General features: G+C 42.5%; 1 protein-coding gene and 1 long non-coding RNA gene across 2 annotated transcripts in view; both read left to right on the forward strand.

The window, feature by feature from the left end:
- LOC132873659 (protein FAM222A) overlaps positions 1-4,297 on the forward strand; it is a 35,638-nt gene extending 31,341 nt beyond the window's left edge. The window contains exon 3 of the mRNA XM_060909414.1: positions 1,724-4,297. Within this exon, the coding sequence (XP_060765397.1) occupies positions 1,724-3,000 (1,277 nt within the window). The 3' untranslated portion in view covers positions 3,001-4,297. The remainder of the gene's footprint in view (positions 1-1,723) is intronic.
- Positions 4,298-5,170: 873 nt separating this feature from the next.
- LOC132873276 (uncharacterized) lies at positions 5,171-13,199 on the forward strand. The gene is made up of 3 exons (XR_009651546.1): positions 5,171-5,212; positions 11,909-12,136; positions 12,239-13,199. It is a non-coding gene; the product is annotated as an uncharacterized LOC132873276 (long non-coding RNA).
- Positions 13,200-15,508: the final 2,309 nt, after the last annotated feature.

A 15,508-nucleotide genomic window follows, 5' to 3' on the forward strand; every position in this document is an offset into this window, starting at 1 on the left:
CGCTCTCGTAAGGATCTGCTGTCAAGATCTGTGGTCTTTTCACAGATTCTTAACAATGATGTAAATTCCTGCCCACCTGCACGTCTATGTCTGGGGCTTCATCGTGATGAATGACCTCCTGTGAGCACTGTGTGACTGCAGGCAGTGTGTTTTGCAGCAAGACGCATTGGTAGCGCGCTCCTCTTCTCCTCCTTCCTCCATTTTAAACACCCAATTTATTTCCTTTATGAGATGGATCTTGTAGATTGAATCATTTTCACAGTCGGAGGCTCGTTGCGGGCTTGAAAATGAAATGAAGTCCCAAATCAATCCTGAACAGGAACAACAAGCGAGATCGCCATCACATTCTCGAGCGATGGCTTGTAATGGCATCTTTCATCGAAATCAAAGCTGAATTGCCTTATTTAGGAGGGATTTTCACCCCCGACCCTTCCACCTGTCTCCTCCAAGCAGACTGCAGTGGCATTTGCTGACTATTCAGTAATCGAGTTTAATTTTAGCACTTTTCTTTTCATGTCAGAAATTCCATAAAAGTGTCATTCTTAAGAATGGCCATAATTTTTGGCAGCAGATCCATAGCTTAGAAGTGGAGCACTTTGTCTTCCCTTAGTTGCAGCAGTTTAAACAGCCATGAAATTGCCTGAGTAATGGTCTTTAAATCCAATCTTGGTTTGTCCCTTCAGCTTTCCCGTACACCATCGAACGTATGTCCGTCCCCCCGCCCGGAGATTTTCCATTATTAGACTTCAGGTTAGGCTCAGTGCTGTAAAAACGGCCATGTAACCATGTAATGCATGTTTGTTCATCTGTGGAAGTTGCAGAGCATCATTACCAGATGGAATCTATACTGTGGGACTTGTTATTTACAGCGATTGCCAATGCATTTAACAAAAGAACTTGCCTTCGTTCTTGACTGACCATAATCGTCTTCTATCTGCTGCCACTTTCATTCTGAAGGTATCCAACAAGTCAGTGACTGACTCGAGCACTTTTTTTTTTTTCTTTCTCCTTCTGATCTCCAGTGCTGACTTGTGCTTACATTTAAGTGGGTTGCATAGCCAAATGCCATGAAATGAATTCTACTCAAGCCACTGAAACAAAATTAGCTCCCCCCTCCTTCTCGTCATCTCTTTCTTGATTTCCCAGGGTAATCCAATTTTGTCCTGAAGAAAGACCAAATTAATTTCATAATGCACTGATCAAACATTGCCCGGGGTGTCTCCCTCCACAAAATGAGTTTTTAGAAAGATGCAGATGTCTAAGGATGAACATCCACAAGAGGAAATGAGGCAGAGGAAGTGACTGGGGGTAAAAAATGGGATCGAGCAGACACTCCAGTATCTCCATTTTTATTGGACGATTTTTCTTGTCGCATGTCTGCTCCTTGATCATTTTTACTCATCCAGTATTTATCACTTTTTTGTGTTTATGCTGAAGAGCGCAGAACAATCTGCTTTGTCAGACAGCGAAACCCTAAATTGGGGATATTTGTTTTTGTTCATATTCCTTGTGCAAGTTTGAGGATCATCAACTAGGATGATCAGGAGCGTATATTCAGCCTAATTTTCACTGTATATTTATCAAATGACCTCTAGAGCATACTTGTAGAAATTTGCTTCCAGTTTGTGGAGCTTTTGCTTTGAAAGTGATGTGGTTCAGTGCGGTTTACTATTTGTATTTTACATACCCTGTCTTATGTAACTAATACTGTATCTGCTTGCAGGTGATCTGAGCTCAATGCAGTCTCCACGGTACCCCTCTGCTGCTGAGCTGGACGCCTACGCACAGAAGACGGCAGATAGTCCGCTGTCCATCAAGATCTTCCCATCCAATATCAGGGTCCCACAGCACAAACAAATTGGCCGGACTGTCAATGGCTTGGACACAACAGGCCAACGCTTCAGCCCTTATTCCCAGCCCTATTCCAGTGGCTACCAGGGCTTGCTGGCCATTGTCAAAACCCCCACTGTGACCAAAGGCATAGTAAAGAGCTCTGATGGCAAGAGGACTAAACTGTCGCCGATCCAGATGGCGGTGGCACCTTATGCACCACCCAGCAGCAACAGTTTGGCTCACAGGCACAGGCAGAGGCCGTACAGCTTGGAGCTTTGCAAACCTCCTGAGGTGCACAATGTCTCAGTGCCACCCAATGTCATGGTACCAGCTTCTGCTACATCCCTCTCCAGTGGACAAAGATTGGCTCTGGCTTCCCACTCAGACCATGCATCTCTTGGCATAGTGAGACAAATGGCTAGGACATCCCACGCTCAAGGGCTTCAGGCATCTGTGGAAGATCATTCCAGCCCATCTCATCAAGCAGCCACAGCCTGCTTGGATTCCAGCTTCAGCATGGACATGGCCAAGACTACAGGCTACATGGACACTATGGAATATGCGATATGGCAGTCCAAGCAGCAGAGACATCAACAGCAGCAGCAGAAGCAGCACTATCAACAGGGTCCATTACACAGGTACAGTGCCAACAGCAGCAGCAGAGCTACCATTAGTAGATCTCCAGATGTATGCTTGCCCCCAGGTACCACTCAGATCCCATACAGGGCTCATGCCCTCAGCACAGGCACCTGCGTAACAGGTGTCACGCTGGACCGGGTAGGCTCGTCACCTTTGAATTGTGCTGCCACACATGGTGACTTTTCTGCTGGCCAATTCTTCGCACCTGCTTGGAACAGCACGCTTGCTACGCCTGACAGCGACTGTTACAACCCGCAGGAGCTGCCCCCGGGCTCGGTGGGGCTCAGCCACAGCCATGGCCGGCCTCAGCGCCAAGCCCACTGTGTGCCGCAGCAGTACCCAGGTCTAGGCCTGTGTTGTGGGCTGCCCGGCCGGAGCCTGTGTCAGGCCTCCCTGCTCAGTAGCAGCCTACAGTCTCTGGAGTGCCTGATCAGTGAGATCCACCCACCCTGCATCAAGGAGCGCATGCTGGGCCGTGGGTACGAAGCCGTTCAGCCCACACACATCCAGCTGCCTGTGTTCAGATAGGGGGCATCAGATAAGTGATTCGAGAAGGTTTAAAAGTGGACTGTTGGGACTAGGAGATGAGGCATAAATTTTCTATCAGCCATGCCTTTTGTGGATGTGCGTCTTTGGTAAAGGGCTCAGTGGGTTTCTGCAAAGCTTAAAAGGGTATCGGTAATTCTCACTCCCCGCGAAAGATCAGAGTTGCGGCTTGAATCACATTAGCTGGACTGACTTCATGTACTTCAAGAAGTACTCGTATTCCACAATTTTGCAGCAACAGGGATTTTGTGGCATCATAGCATTACTTCTGATCTGAATGGAACCGTTTCAGATTAGCTGCCAAATTCTCACCAGGAAGCAAACTGCCCACGATTGCAGGACATTGACACTTCAGGTCTGTTTACTCCAAAACTCTAACTAAACTGATGATGTATGTTTAGTGAACTCTTGTTGGCAGAAATTTGTATAGCCCTGCTAGTACTAAATCATAATAGTTATGATTTTTCCAATTGCACTGTTATTAAAAAAAAAAATATTAAAATGACTCTGGCATGGGTTGGTTCTGAGAACATTTCGTTTAAAAAGAAAACTTGAATTTTTTTCTGTATTACGTTTGTGTCTATCAGTAGACAGGTATATTTATAAGATTCTTTATTCTAATTGTTTCACCTCTGTATGTGACCAATGATTATTATTATTTTTTGTTGTTATAATGGTTTTATCCAAAAATTTCACCTGTTTCTGGCAAGTTGATCTAGTTGATCTTTGTCTACTGTAGCCAGTCCAGTGTTTTTTTCCATCTTTCCTTTTTTAAATGGCAGTTATGAATCTGAGAAACAGACTGGGAAGTATACACTACTGAACTGGCTCCATCAGCGACCAGATGTGAAGCCACACCCGTTACTGTGACCAAGTCTTAAGAGTTTCGACTGGATTTCAGCATCAGTGTTCAACATATTTTATTCATTATTTATTGACATATTTGATTTTCTGTACTATGTTCGAAGATGCTACCAGGGTATCTGAATTTCTGATAAAAAATAAATAAGGGAGGGGGGGGAAAAAAACAAAAACGAAACATTTGCCACTTGATTTTGTTTTCTTTCATCCATCAGAATGGACGAGCTTGAAGCGGCGTCGGGGTAAAATGGCACACAGCGGGCTAGATGTTTTAAAAAGTGCAATTATATTGTTGGCAGATTAGCCCTTTCCGTATGTTATGCTTCACTGACTATTTACTACTGTATGTATGACTGTCTGGAACCCCCTCCACAATTAAGATTGTCAAATAAAATCTAATTTAGGGATGTTTTTAAAATCTGCTTGGTTTTTTTTTTTTAAAGCTGAATGATGGCACTAATGTCACTCCCTCTAGAGACATAAATCATACATTTTCACTAGCTGTAAAGTCAAGGCAGGCGTAACGCTCGTCTTGGCATAAACAGAACATAATGAGTGCACGTAATGAGACGAGTCATTTATAACGTGTAAACAAAATTACGATGTTGCTTTCAAGTGTTTGTCATAAAAAGCAGTGATGGAGGAGGGAAGGGATTGTAGTTGCACAGTTTGGCTTCCAGGTCTGTTATTCGAGTGGCAGTTGGGGCCTTTTGGCAGAGAAGCAGCAGAGCAGTGATACCCTCTGAGGGCAGGGCATTGACGTTGCTTTGGCTTTATCCACCCCGGGGACAGGGGCTAATCAGCTTTCAGTGTGACCTGAGCTCGCACACATCTCCTCCGCCTCTTTTATCAGCTCTTCAAGGGCACCGAGAACAAACAGAGAGAGCGAGAGACAGACAGAGAGAGAGAGGTGCTGACGGAAACCAGGCCAGGAGGCTGCCATTAGTTCCAGAAACAGAGTGGGAGACTGAACAATGGCAGGGCTGCATGGCATTCGGGTCGCACGCACACCATGCAGATCTTATTACCAGGTATAATTACTGGCACTGCCCTGAACATTTAGTGCTTATCCCTTAGAGCAACGTTTCTGCAGGAGTCTGATATGAATGTATTTGGAAACTGGACCTGAGCCTTGGGTTATCTTTTACGTGTCTAGCGTTTCAAAACGTTGCAACGTGTTAAAGACTAACCCGGTTAAAGACTCGCCGAGAGACACGGATCATTTAAAGCAAGTCTGAGTACACACCATGTGATCAGAACCACATAATACGCGTGACGTCAGAAAGGAGGTGGAGCAAGATGCAAACAGGAAGTTCCTCAGTCCAAACACAAGGTAAGGTAGACAACATGAAATATTACCAGTTTCATTCCTGAGGCTTTCAAACTCTCAGAACTAAAACGTAACATTTCATCATTGCATTATAGTGTCAGTGTTGATATCGTTATTAATGTAATGTAATCTACACATTACTGTGCAAAAGTCTCCGGCGTGCTATTTTTATTTATTTATTTTATTTTTTTTCATGCAAACTTCGTGATAGATTTCTATTTCATGACTTCTACATTGGGCGGCACGGTGGTGTAGTGGTTAGCGCTGTCGCCTCACAGCAAGAAGGTCCGGGTTCGAGCCCCGGGGCCGGCGAGGGCCTTTCTGTGTGGAGTTTGCATGTTCTCCCCGTGTCCGCGTGGGTTTCCTCCGGGTGCTCCGGTTTCCCCCACAGTCCAAAGACATGCAGGTTAGGTTAACTGGTGACTCTAAATTGACCGTAGGTGTGAATGTGAGTGTGAATGGTTGTCTGTGTCTATGTGTCAGCCCTGTGATGACCTGCGACTTGTCCAGGGTGTACCCCGCCTCTCGCCCATAGTCAGCTGGGATAGGCTCCAGCTTGCCTGCGACCCTGTAGAAGGATAAAGCGGCTAGAGATAATGAGATGAGACGAGATGAGACTTCTACATTATCGAGTCAGTACAAAAAGTTCCAAACGTTCCTTTTCCAGCACAAAATTAAATGTTACAGGGGAAAAACATGTTTGTATCTGAGCAGTATATTCCACAAACGAGCATTTTTCAGATTAAAAAAAAGAAAACATAATGAAAGCTGCTGGGTTTTGGTGCAAAATTAAGAAGCGAGTGCGGCTGGTTCTGGAAGATGCTCAGTAAAACCTACAGCTCATTTCCTTATAAAACTGAACTCATTGTACCTGAGACTTTTTTTTTTAAAGCAAAAGGGTTGTCTCACACCAAACATTGACTTTGTTTCATTTATTATGGTTTACTGATTACTGTATATTTTAATGTTGAAAGAATTACTTTCGGGTGGCACGGTGGTGTAGTGGTTAGCGCTGTCGCCTCACAGCAAGAAGGTCCGGGTTCGAGCCCCGTGGCCAGCGAGGGCCTTTCTGTGCGGAGTTTGAATGTTGGGTTTCCTCCGGGTGCTCCGGTTTCCCCCACAGTCCAAAGACATGCAGGTTAGACTAACTGGTGACTCTAAATTGAGCGTAGGTGTGAATGTGAGTGTGAATGGTTGTCTGTGTCTATGTGTCAGCCCTGTGATGACCTGGCGACTTGTCCAGGGTGTACCCCGCCTTTCGCCCGTAGTCAGCTGGGATAGGCTCCAGCTTGCCTGCGACCCTGTAGAACAGGATAAAGCGGCTACAGATAATGAGATGAGACGAATTACTTTCAGGCCATTTTTGGTCGACGGCATTTCTTTACACGTGCCTAAGACTTTTGCACAGGACCGTACGGTCCTATATATAGTTTTTAAATGGTAAAAATGCAGAAACCTCTTCTACCAGCAGGTTTGTTCAAACTTTATAGATTTCATTATTAAAAATACAAGCGTCTTATCTGTATTTTTTATTTATTATTTTTTCAGACTATTGAGTGCTGGAGATGCATGGGATTTTATCCAGCACCCCTCTTGAGAAAGTCATATATATGGAAATAGGACTATATAAAGGTCCTTCTTTTTTCTCCCCCTGCAGTGTTGCATTTGTGTATGAAAAATGTGCAGTCCTCTCAGGTTAAATGTCTCAGAATATATTACTTTTAATAAAGAGTATTGTGCGCTTATGGTGGACTAGAAGGCATGGCACGGCACGATGCAGCGGCCCACTTATCTTTTTTTTTTTCTTTCCTGCTCCTAGATATGCAAATTGCTTTAGGGTTTTTTTTTTCTGTTTCTCTGGCCAAGAATCATTTATTGCAATTCCAGAGGCTCCTGTTGTAGTAAACAAGGCAATCAAAATCGAACATGCATAAACACGGCAGTGATTGTTTCATGCTGCATTCAAGCAAGGGCTCCTCATAAAATCTCCTTTTGGGATGCGAGTCCGTGATTTTCACAAGTTGATGGAAACCCAAGCACTGAAATCAGAACTAAACAAGATCGAGAAATATTAAAGACAGGATTTCTCAGCATGAATTCCGACTGGCTGTTAGTAATCGGTTTATCGAGGCATTTATCTAAAGTATCTGAACATACAGTACCAGTCAAAAGTTTGGGCACCCCTACTCATTCATAGGTTTTTCTGTATTTTTGATATTTCTATTTTCTACAATGTAGACCAATACTGAAGACATCGAAACTATAAGATAGCATCTGGAACATGGATGGAATTATGTTTAAGTGTTAAACATACAGTAAACCACAAAATATCTCATTATCTCTAGCCGCTTTATCCTTCTACAGGGTCGCAGGCGAGCTGGAGCCTATCCCAGCTGACTACGGGCGAAAGGCGGGGTACACCCTGGACAAGTCGCCAGGTCATCACAGGGCTGACACATAGACACAGACAACCATTCACACTCACATTCACACCTACGGTCAATTTAGAGTCACCAGTTAACCTAACCTGCATGTCTTTGGACTGTGGGGGAAACCGGAGCACCCGGAGGAAACCCACGCGGACACGGGGAGAACATGCAAACTCCACACAGAAAGGCCCTCGCCGGCCCCGGGGCTCGAACCCAGGACCTTCTTGCTGTGAGGCGACAGCGCTAACCACTACACCACCGTGCTGCCCACCACAAAATATGTTTTGTATTTTAGATTCTTCAAAGTATCCAGCGTTTACCTTGATGACACTTTGCACACTATTGGCGTTATCTTACCCAGCTTCATGAGGTGGTCACCTGGAACGCTTTTCAATTAACAGCTGTGCCTCATCAAAAGTTAATTAGCCGACGAGTTTCTTCCCTTCTAAATGTGTTCGAGATCAAACGTTAAATAATAAAAATACTTCATAAATAAATAGCCCTATTCCACAACTGTAGTAATCCATATTACGTCAAGAAGCGCTCAACTCAGTAAAGAGAAACGACATCAATCCTTACCTTAAGGCGTGAAGTGTTTTTTAATTAATAAAAATAAAGAAAAAACACTGAATTTGTGTCCAAACCTTTTTTTTGACTGGTATTGTATAGGTGGCAGTAATTTGATGAATTTAAAGTTTTAACAAAAAAATTTTACTTGGCAACCCTTTGCCACAAACTAACAGGAAAAAAATATATAGTTAAATAATTTATGTTGAATTCTCAAATCTGGTTGGTCAGAATGCGATTAATGTTCTCTCGTAAATAGAGAGGTGATTATAGGAAATCGAGCGCGCTGATTGGTCAGGAAATTCAGACTATTTCTCGATAATCCCCTCCAGCGACTCGGCAAAATGGCGGCCAATTTGCTTCGTTACTGTAAGTGAGGAAGAATTACAAATGATGAAAGAAAATGCTGCTCCTAAAAGCACTAAAGATGCTACGAGGTTTGGTCTCAAACTATTCAAAGGTAAGGTGGAATTGTGATTTATTTTATTGATTTCAAAACAGTATTTTATGTGAGTCGGTGTAGATAAGTGACAAGTCTGCGCCGCACCGTTATTACGTTTGCATGCTGCTTTTGAAGTTTGAAATGCATTATTTTTTTAAATAGGTTTTTTTTTTTAATAGTCACCTGTGTATTTATACTAAAACAATTATCCGCGTCAGGCTCAATGAATATCGGTGAATAATAACCTCGACTTCGTGTCAGATATTATTCACTGATATTCACCTCACCTTCGGCAAGTAATCGTTAAAGAACAGTAGATCTGACAGTAGTCCTGGCTGCAACACAAATCCTAGGTTTATACTGATGCACTTGTTCTAAGACGTCATTGTTTCTCTCGTAACAACTCATTCACAAGCACTTGTCTATAAATGCGTGGACAATGTTAAAAAAAAAAGCACGTAATCATTGACGCAGTGATTTTTCTTCCCCTGTAAGGAGTCTCCAGTGTCACTGCTTTGTAACAGAGAGGTAAAGCCGTAACTTTACATTTTCCGACATGGTGAAGTCTTTAAGACAAGGTTGGTGAAGTGATGACTGTTTATAGCCGTTATAATGTAACAGATAACAAGAACTAACGTGTTTTGCAGATGATCCACATCATTCAACATAACTATAAATGGATAAAATGTACAGCATTTGTGTTCTTTCTTAAATTAAAAAAAAATTGCTGTGATAAGAGGAATAAAAGTCTTGGTATGCGATATGTTGTTATAGGAACATAACTGACTTTGGGGTCGGGCTGCAGCACACCACTCCATTGTTGATACATTTCCTATAACAGCATGCCCCCCCAAGTGTGTTATTACTTACTTATGATAGCGTAAATAGTTATTTTGGTCATTCGTGCACTTTTAATTCTAAATTTTAAAATGACCGTGTCACCAATACATTACACTGACTTGCTTAAGTTACAGCATGTATTGATGGAAACTCTAGAAACAAACATTCTCAAGACTCCCAAAATACAAATTAAGCTTTTGAGGAAAATGAAAAAGGTCGACCCATTCACCTCATGGCTTTGTCTTATGCCTTGAGTGGTATATAAGATATATTCCATTCAGCTAGCATGATACCAAATGAGTCGAAGAGGAGTTCAATATCATGCTAGCTGAATGGAATATATCTGATATACCATGAAAAATGCCATTATTATGATTATTATTATTAGACATACACACACATTCCTTTTGGTGTTCAACGCGTCTTTCAAAATTCTCTCAAAATCTTCTGTATTTAACAAAACAAATCTGGCAGCCATGTTTGTTTACAAATTGTCCCAGTCGCTCCCTAGCACGGAAGTTTTACGTCTCTGACGTGTGACATCATGTTGTCTTGACAACCATGCAATATCGTAAACCATATTCAATGCTCATTCTCCATTGGGTAGAATGACGTAATACATGTAGGATAAGTGATATGCTAACAATATTGCATGCTATCAAACCAAATGAATGAAACCTGCCAGAAGGGAATAGAACACATGTTTTTGTTCCATGGAAAAAGTGTCCTGTATGTAGAATAAATATATATGTTTAGTTACCAGCTGGGAGGTCCGTATTGTGAAATACCGTGACCGAGGTCTTGAAAGTACTGAGCGAGGCCCTCTGGGCTGAGGTCAGTATTCAAGGCCGAGGTCACGGTATTTCACCATACGGACCGACCTTAAGCTGGTAAATAATATATTTATTTTTTTCTTTACCAAATTCTAACAGAAAACGAGAGCGCCCGAAAGGGAAAACTGAGCTGAGCCGAGCCGCCATTTTGAATCCTCATTCACGGCTGTAATGCAAATTGCTTCCTCCTCGGTATACAAGTGCACTTCCATGGCAGGAAAACAACTACATTTTGCCGCCTATGTAGTCCCCTATTTATACAAAACTGAGTCATTCAGGATTCAGCCATGTCTTTGCTCGGCGTTAGCAACAGTTACAGGTTTTTAGCTTTCTCCTGAAATGTTTTCTTTTATTTCTTCTTCCTCAGGCTAGTAAAACTCGCTTTCGCCGTGAACACTGTCGTTATCGCTATCCATGCTGTAAAATTAATGCTATTCTCCTGAGAAATGCTGGCAAAAATGTATAAGATTTTTGATAATCTTATAAATAAATCTTATAAAAAAAAAGATAAATGTTGGCCAAATTTGCTACTATGTTTGTTGTTGCTGTGAACGAGCGAGTCGCCAGAGGTCCATAACTGGGGTCCGTACCGTAGGATACAGACCCGCTCACCAGCCAATCAGAGCGCAGGATTTGATGGAAACCGGACCGTGAAAAAAATAATTCTCAATATTGCACTCAATATGTAGACCAAATCATTACTCTAGCGTAACATGCCAACATTGTAGAAGTTAAATCCTGTTTTTGGTTAAGCAATACGTGTTAAATTTTCCACAGGCCTCCTCTATGCCACTACGTTGGGTATAAAGGGCATTCCAAGCTAGAACAGACATTCTATAATTCCCCATGTAGCCAATTACCCCAAAAATGTGAAATAGGCATTCTGGCTTTACCACTCAGCACACTTAATGTTGACTGTGGTAAATGGTAGGAAGGGAAAAAAAAAAAAAAAACGGCTGAATGCTCTTTCCTTGTTAATTGAGAGACTAAGAGTTCTTCATCTTTAAATGGCGAACTACTTTATGGCCTCATTTCCCCTCAGCAGCAGCTGTGCTTCTTAAAACTGTGGGATTACCGGTCCTGCTAATGCAGAAAGGGAATTTGGTCTCCACTGAGAGAAGCCACAAGCTCCACATTGTCCTCAGGCAGCAGGACACACACACACACACACACACACACACACTCACTCACTCACACTCAGCCATGTTGCTGAGGAAAAAGCGGAAACCATTAACTACTAAACAGGCTTCATTTTAGCCTGAATACAGGAGGCCATGACCTGCTCAGAAGCAGCTCAATAACAAGACCAGCCTGCTGTTTGCTCATGTAGCCCGCTATAGATTAGCCCGATGTCTTAAATGGCTAGGATTCATGTCTTTGTACAAGGTCAGCCATTTGGGAAACATAGCACAATTTGCATCGTAACAAGACTTTTAGGTTATTTCTGAATGTTCCTACGGTGATATGATGTTGCCTCAGTGTCTACTACTGCAGATTCCACAATAGCACAAACCTCAAGGATTTATTACTGGGATCGTGAAGCAAGCCCATTATCATTACCACTTCTTTGCCATGCTTATTCTCCTAGAGGCTGGTCAAAAAATACCTGGCATCAAGACCTGGAGGTGGACATCAAGAAGATGGGGCGTACCTCAGGGGCAGCTGGAATGAATGGCCCAGGATCGCAATGCCTGGAAAGCTCTTGCTGATGGCCAATGCCCCAGACGAGACAACAAGCAGAGATGAGATGAGATGAGATGCTGCTGCTTATTCTTCTGCAGTTTTTTCAAGATATTGACCCCAACCCAACTTAAATGTAGCTGTCCTGTGCCCGAATAACGTGCTTGTATACTGCTTTTGCAAAGACGCACTCATTCTCTTGTTTTTCTGAAAATTTTTTTTTTTTTTTGCCCCGTAGGAACACAAGACGTTTTGGAATCAAAGTCTTGCTGCTTGCTTCATCAGAGAGCCACCAAATTTAAAATGACACCTCTGGACAATCTCACCCAACACATGCATGCTTCTTCCTCCCATTGGCAGCAATGCATTTTTGGCCCCATGGTAATACAGTACAATGCCCATCAGAAGCCAAGCTCTCCTGCTATACAACTTCATTTCATAGTTTTAACCAACTTGTCCAACACACATCCATCCACCTATCATAAGTCACAGTCATCATGTTCTTTGTGCTGCGGTGGTGCAATCACACTTGCATTTTCTTCAGGAAATGCATTCGTCTAGTTTTATTTCATAAAACAACTTCGTTGTATGTTTTCGACAGTAGAAACAAAAAAAGAACCAATGTAAATCTGAACTTTTCTTTCAAACACTTTTTTGTTGTTATTTTTGTTTGTTTCTGAGTAATGTACCATTCCCAATTGAGTTGACGCAAGGGGTCGGCGTTTTTAGGTGAGCACTGAGAGTCTATTTGAATATCTTAAGATCTATAATTGATAACTTTCACATTTTTGCTCAAAATTTGGAACGTTTTGTGTTGAGCAATGAAAGCGTACGTAGCAGGTCCAATAAATATAATTATAATACATAGGGCCAAATTACTCAATTCTGATTGGTCAATCAAGGAGGGCTTTTTTCCTTAACACGGGGCCGTATTTCTGAAATGCTCTTGGCTAGCTCGTTGCTTGGTTACGGTTACAAAAATTAGCAAATTGTGTCAACAAAATGGCTTTTGTAAAGAAGTTCCAATAAAATTTTGTAAACCACTTTCAAAATCCTCGTGTCGTGTCATGATGAAAGCCGCTTTAGAAACTGATTCAAACGTGCAAGATAGTCTCGCGCCCTGATTGGTTCAGAAAACGTGAATGACAAATGTTGTGAACTTGAACGGCTTCCGAAGTATGAATTTGGCCCTATATATTGTAAACAAGTAATTGTATGGTTCCTCGTAAAATTAAGGATCAATTTCACTCGTGATTTCAAAGTTTTGAAATTGCCCTCGTCACAAATTTTCAAAACTTTGAAATCACTTGTGAAATTAATCCTTAATTTTACTCAGCCCCATAGGATTACCTATACTAATACAGGATAATTTTTAGTGTCCGTCGATGCAATATGTATCGTGATGGACGGTTTTTCATTAGATGGAATAGATTTTACAAAGACGATCCAAAGTATGGCGGCACGGTGGTGTAGTGGTTAGCGCTGTCGCCTCACAGCAAGAAGGTCCAGGTTCGAGCCCCGTGGCCAGCAAGGGCCTTTCTGTGCGGAGTTTGCATGTTCTCCCCGTGTCCGCGTGGGTTTCCTCCGGGTGCTCCGGTTTCCCCCACAGTCCAAAGACATGCAGGTTAGGTTAACTGGTGACTCTAAATTGACCGTAGGTGTGAGTGTGAATGGTTGTCTGTGTCTATGTGTCAGCCCTGTGATGACCTGGTGACTTGTCCAGGGTGTACCCCGCCTTTCGCCCGTAGTCAGCTGGGATAGGCTCCAGCTTGCCTGCGACCCTGTAGAACAGGATAAAGCGGCTAGAGATAATGAGATGAGATGAGATCCAAAGTATACTGCTATACTATTGATCACAATGCAAAGTAACAATTTCAGCCTCAGACAAGTAAAGATCAGGGATTTTATTCCCCCGAGATGCTTTTTTTTTTTATTTGGAAAAAAAATGCTTTGGTGCTTTTTTTTTCTTCCTCATGCTGTTTTAGCAAGATATGAAAATCCAACAGGATTTAAAAAAAAAAAAAAAAAGGCTGATGTTGCGGCTGTGCTTTTAAATATTAACAATATAATTAGCTTTGTTCTGATTGACTAACATCTTTAAACAAGAACTCTGTCATCCACACTTTCGCCACCAGCGAGCATGGAATTGTAGCTAAACTCCAAGAGGCAAGCAATGGCTTCTGCACCAGGATTACAACGTTACATGTTTGAACCTGAGTCAGAAGAGGAAATTTGAAGGATCGGACACCGAACCATCACCTCCAGGAATCGTTTGTTGAATAACTTGGTAGATGGCTCCATCTTCTTGATCCAGATTATGGGCGGACGCATGTTAATGAGGGGTGGTAATAACTTAAGAACAGGCAGAGGGCCTATTTTCTCATCTCATTATCTCTAGCCGCTTTATCCTGTCCTACAGGGTCGCAGGCGAGCTGGAGCCTATCCCAGCTGACTACGGGCGAAAGGCGGGGTACACCCTGGACAAGTCGCCAGGTCATCACAGGGCTGACACATAGACACAGACAACCATTCACACTCACATTCACACCTACGGTCAATTTAGAGTCACCAGTTAACCTAACCTGCATGTCTTTGGACTGTGGGGGAAACCGGAGCACCCGGAGGAAACCCACGCGGACACGGGGAGAACATGCAAACTCCGCACAGAAAGGCCCTCGCCGGCCCCGGGGCTCGAACCCGGACCTTCTTGCTGTGAGGCGACAGCGCTAACCACTACACCACCGTGCCGCCCCGGCCTGTTTTCTTTCCACTTTAAAAGACGAAGTACATCCCCAAGTCACATGAAAATATCTTATTTAAATAAATAATATATTAAAAAAAAAAAAAGTTTTCCAGGTATGTCCCCTTTAAAGGTGCTGAAGGAGTCGACTCCTTTTAGTGACTCACTGAAAAACAATTTCAATTACTAAAAACAAAGCAAAAAAAAAAAAACCAGGTGCCTGTGCCATTTGAGGACGTCCAGAATTCCCCAAAACAACATAAATTAGAGAAAAAGTCTTTAACAATGCCAGTTTTCACCTTATTATATTTTCCCACTCAAGTTGACGTCTTTACACCCTGCATCAATTATAACGGCGTGCGTCCTTTTTATTCAAATTAAGCTTCACTCCGCTGATTGGTTGTCCAGGAACACGAGAGTAACCAATCAGAATCGAGCTTTACCCTACTGAAGGCTACATGGTAAAATTCTGCAGAGATGCGTGACTACGAGCGAAAAATACATTTTTACACATTTTTCACGGTGTAATTTTTGTGCCTAAAAAAAAGCAATCTAGTCTAAGACAGTTAGATAAACCTAAGTTTAATAAATACTTCTATTTTTCATTTATAATATTCAAATAAACACACGCTAAGTGGTGTTTCATTGAGCAGCTTCATGCTGCCCCCTGGTGGCAGAACAGCAAAATACACCTTACTGACAGTTATTCAGAGGCTCTCAGCTGCAAAAAAAAAAAAAAAATCTTTAAATTGCACAAGAAAGGCAGAG

Source organism: Neoarius graeffei, chromosome 25, assembly GCF_027579695.1.
Source record: "Neoarius graeffei isolate fNeoGra1 chromosome 25, fNeoGra1.pri, whole genome shotgun sequence".
NCBI classification, from domain to species: Eukaryota; Metazoa; Chordata; class Actinopteri; order Siluriformes; family Ariidae; genus Neoarius; species Neoarius graeffei.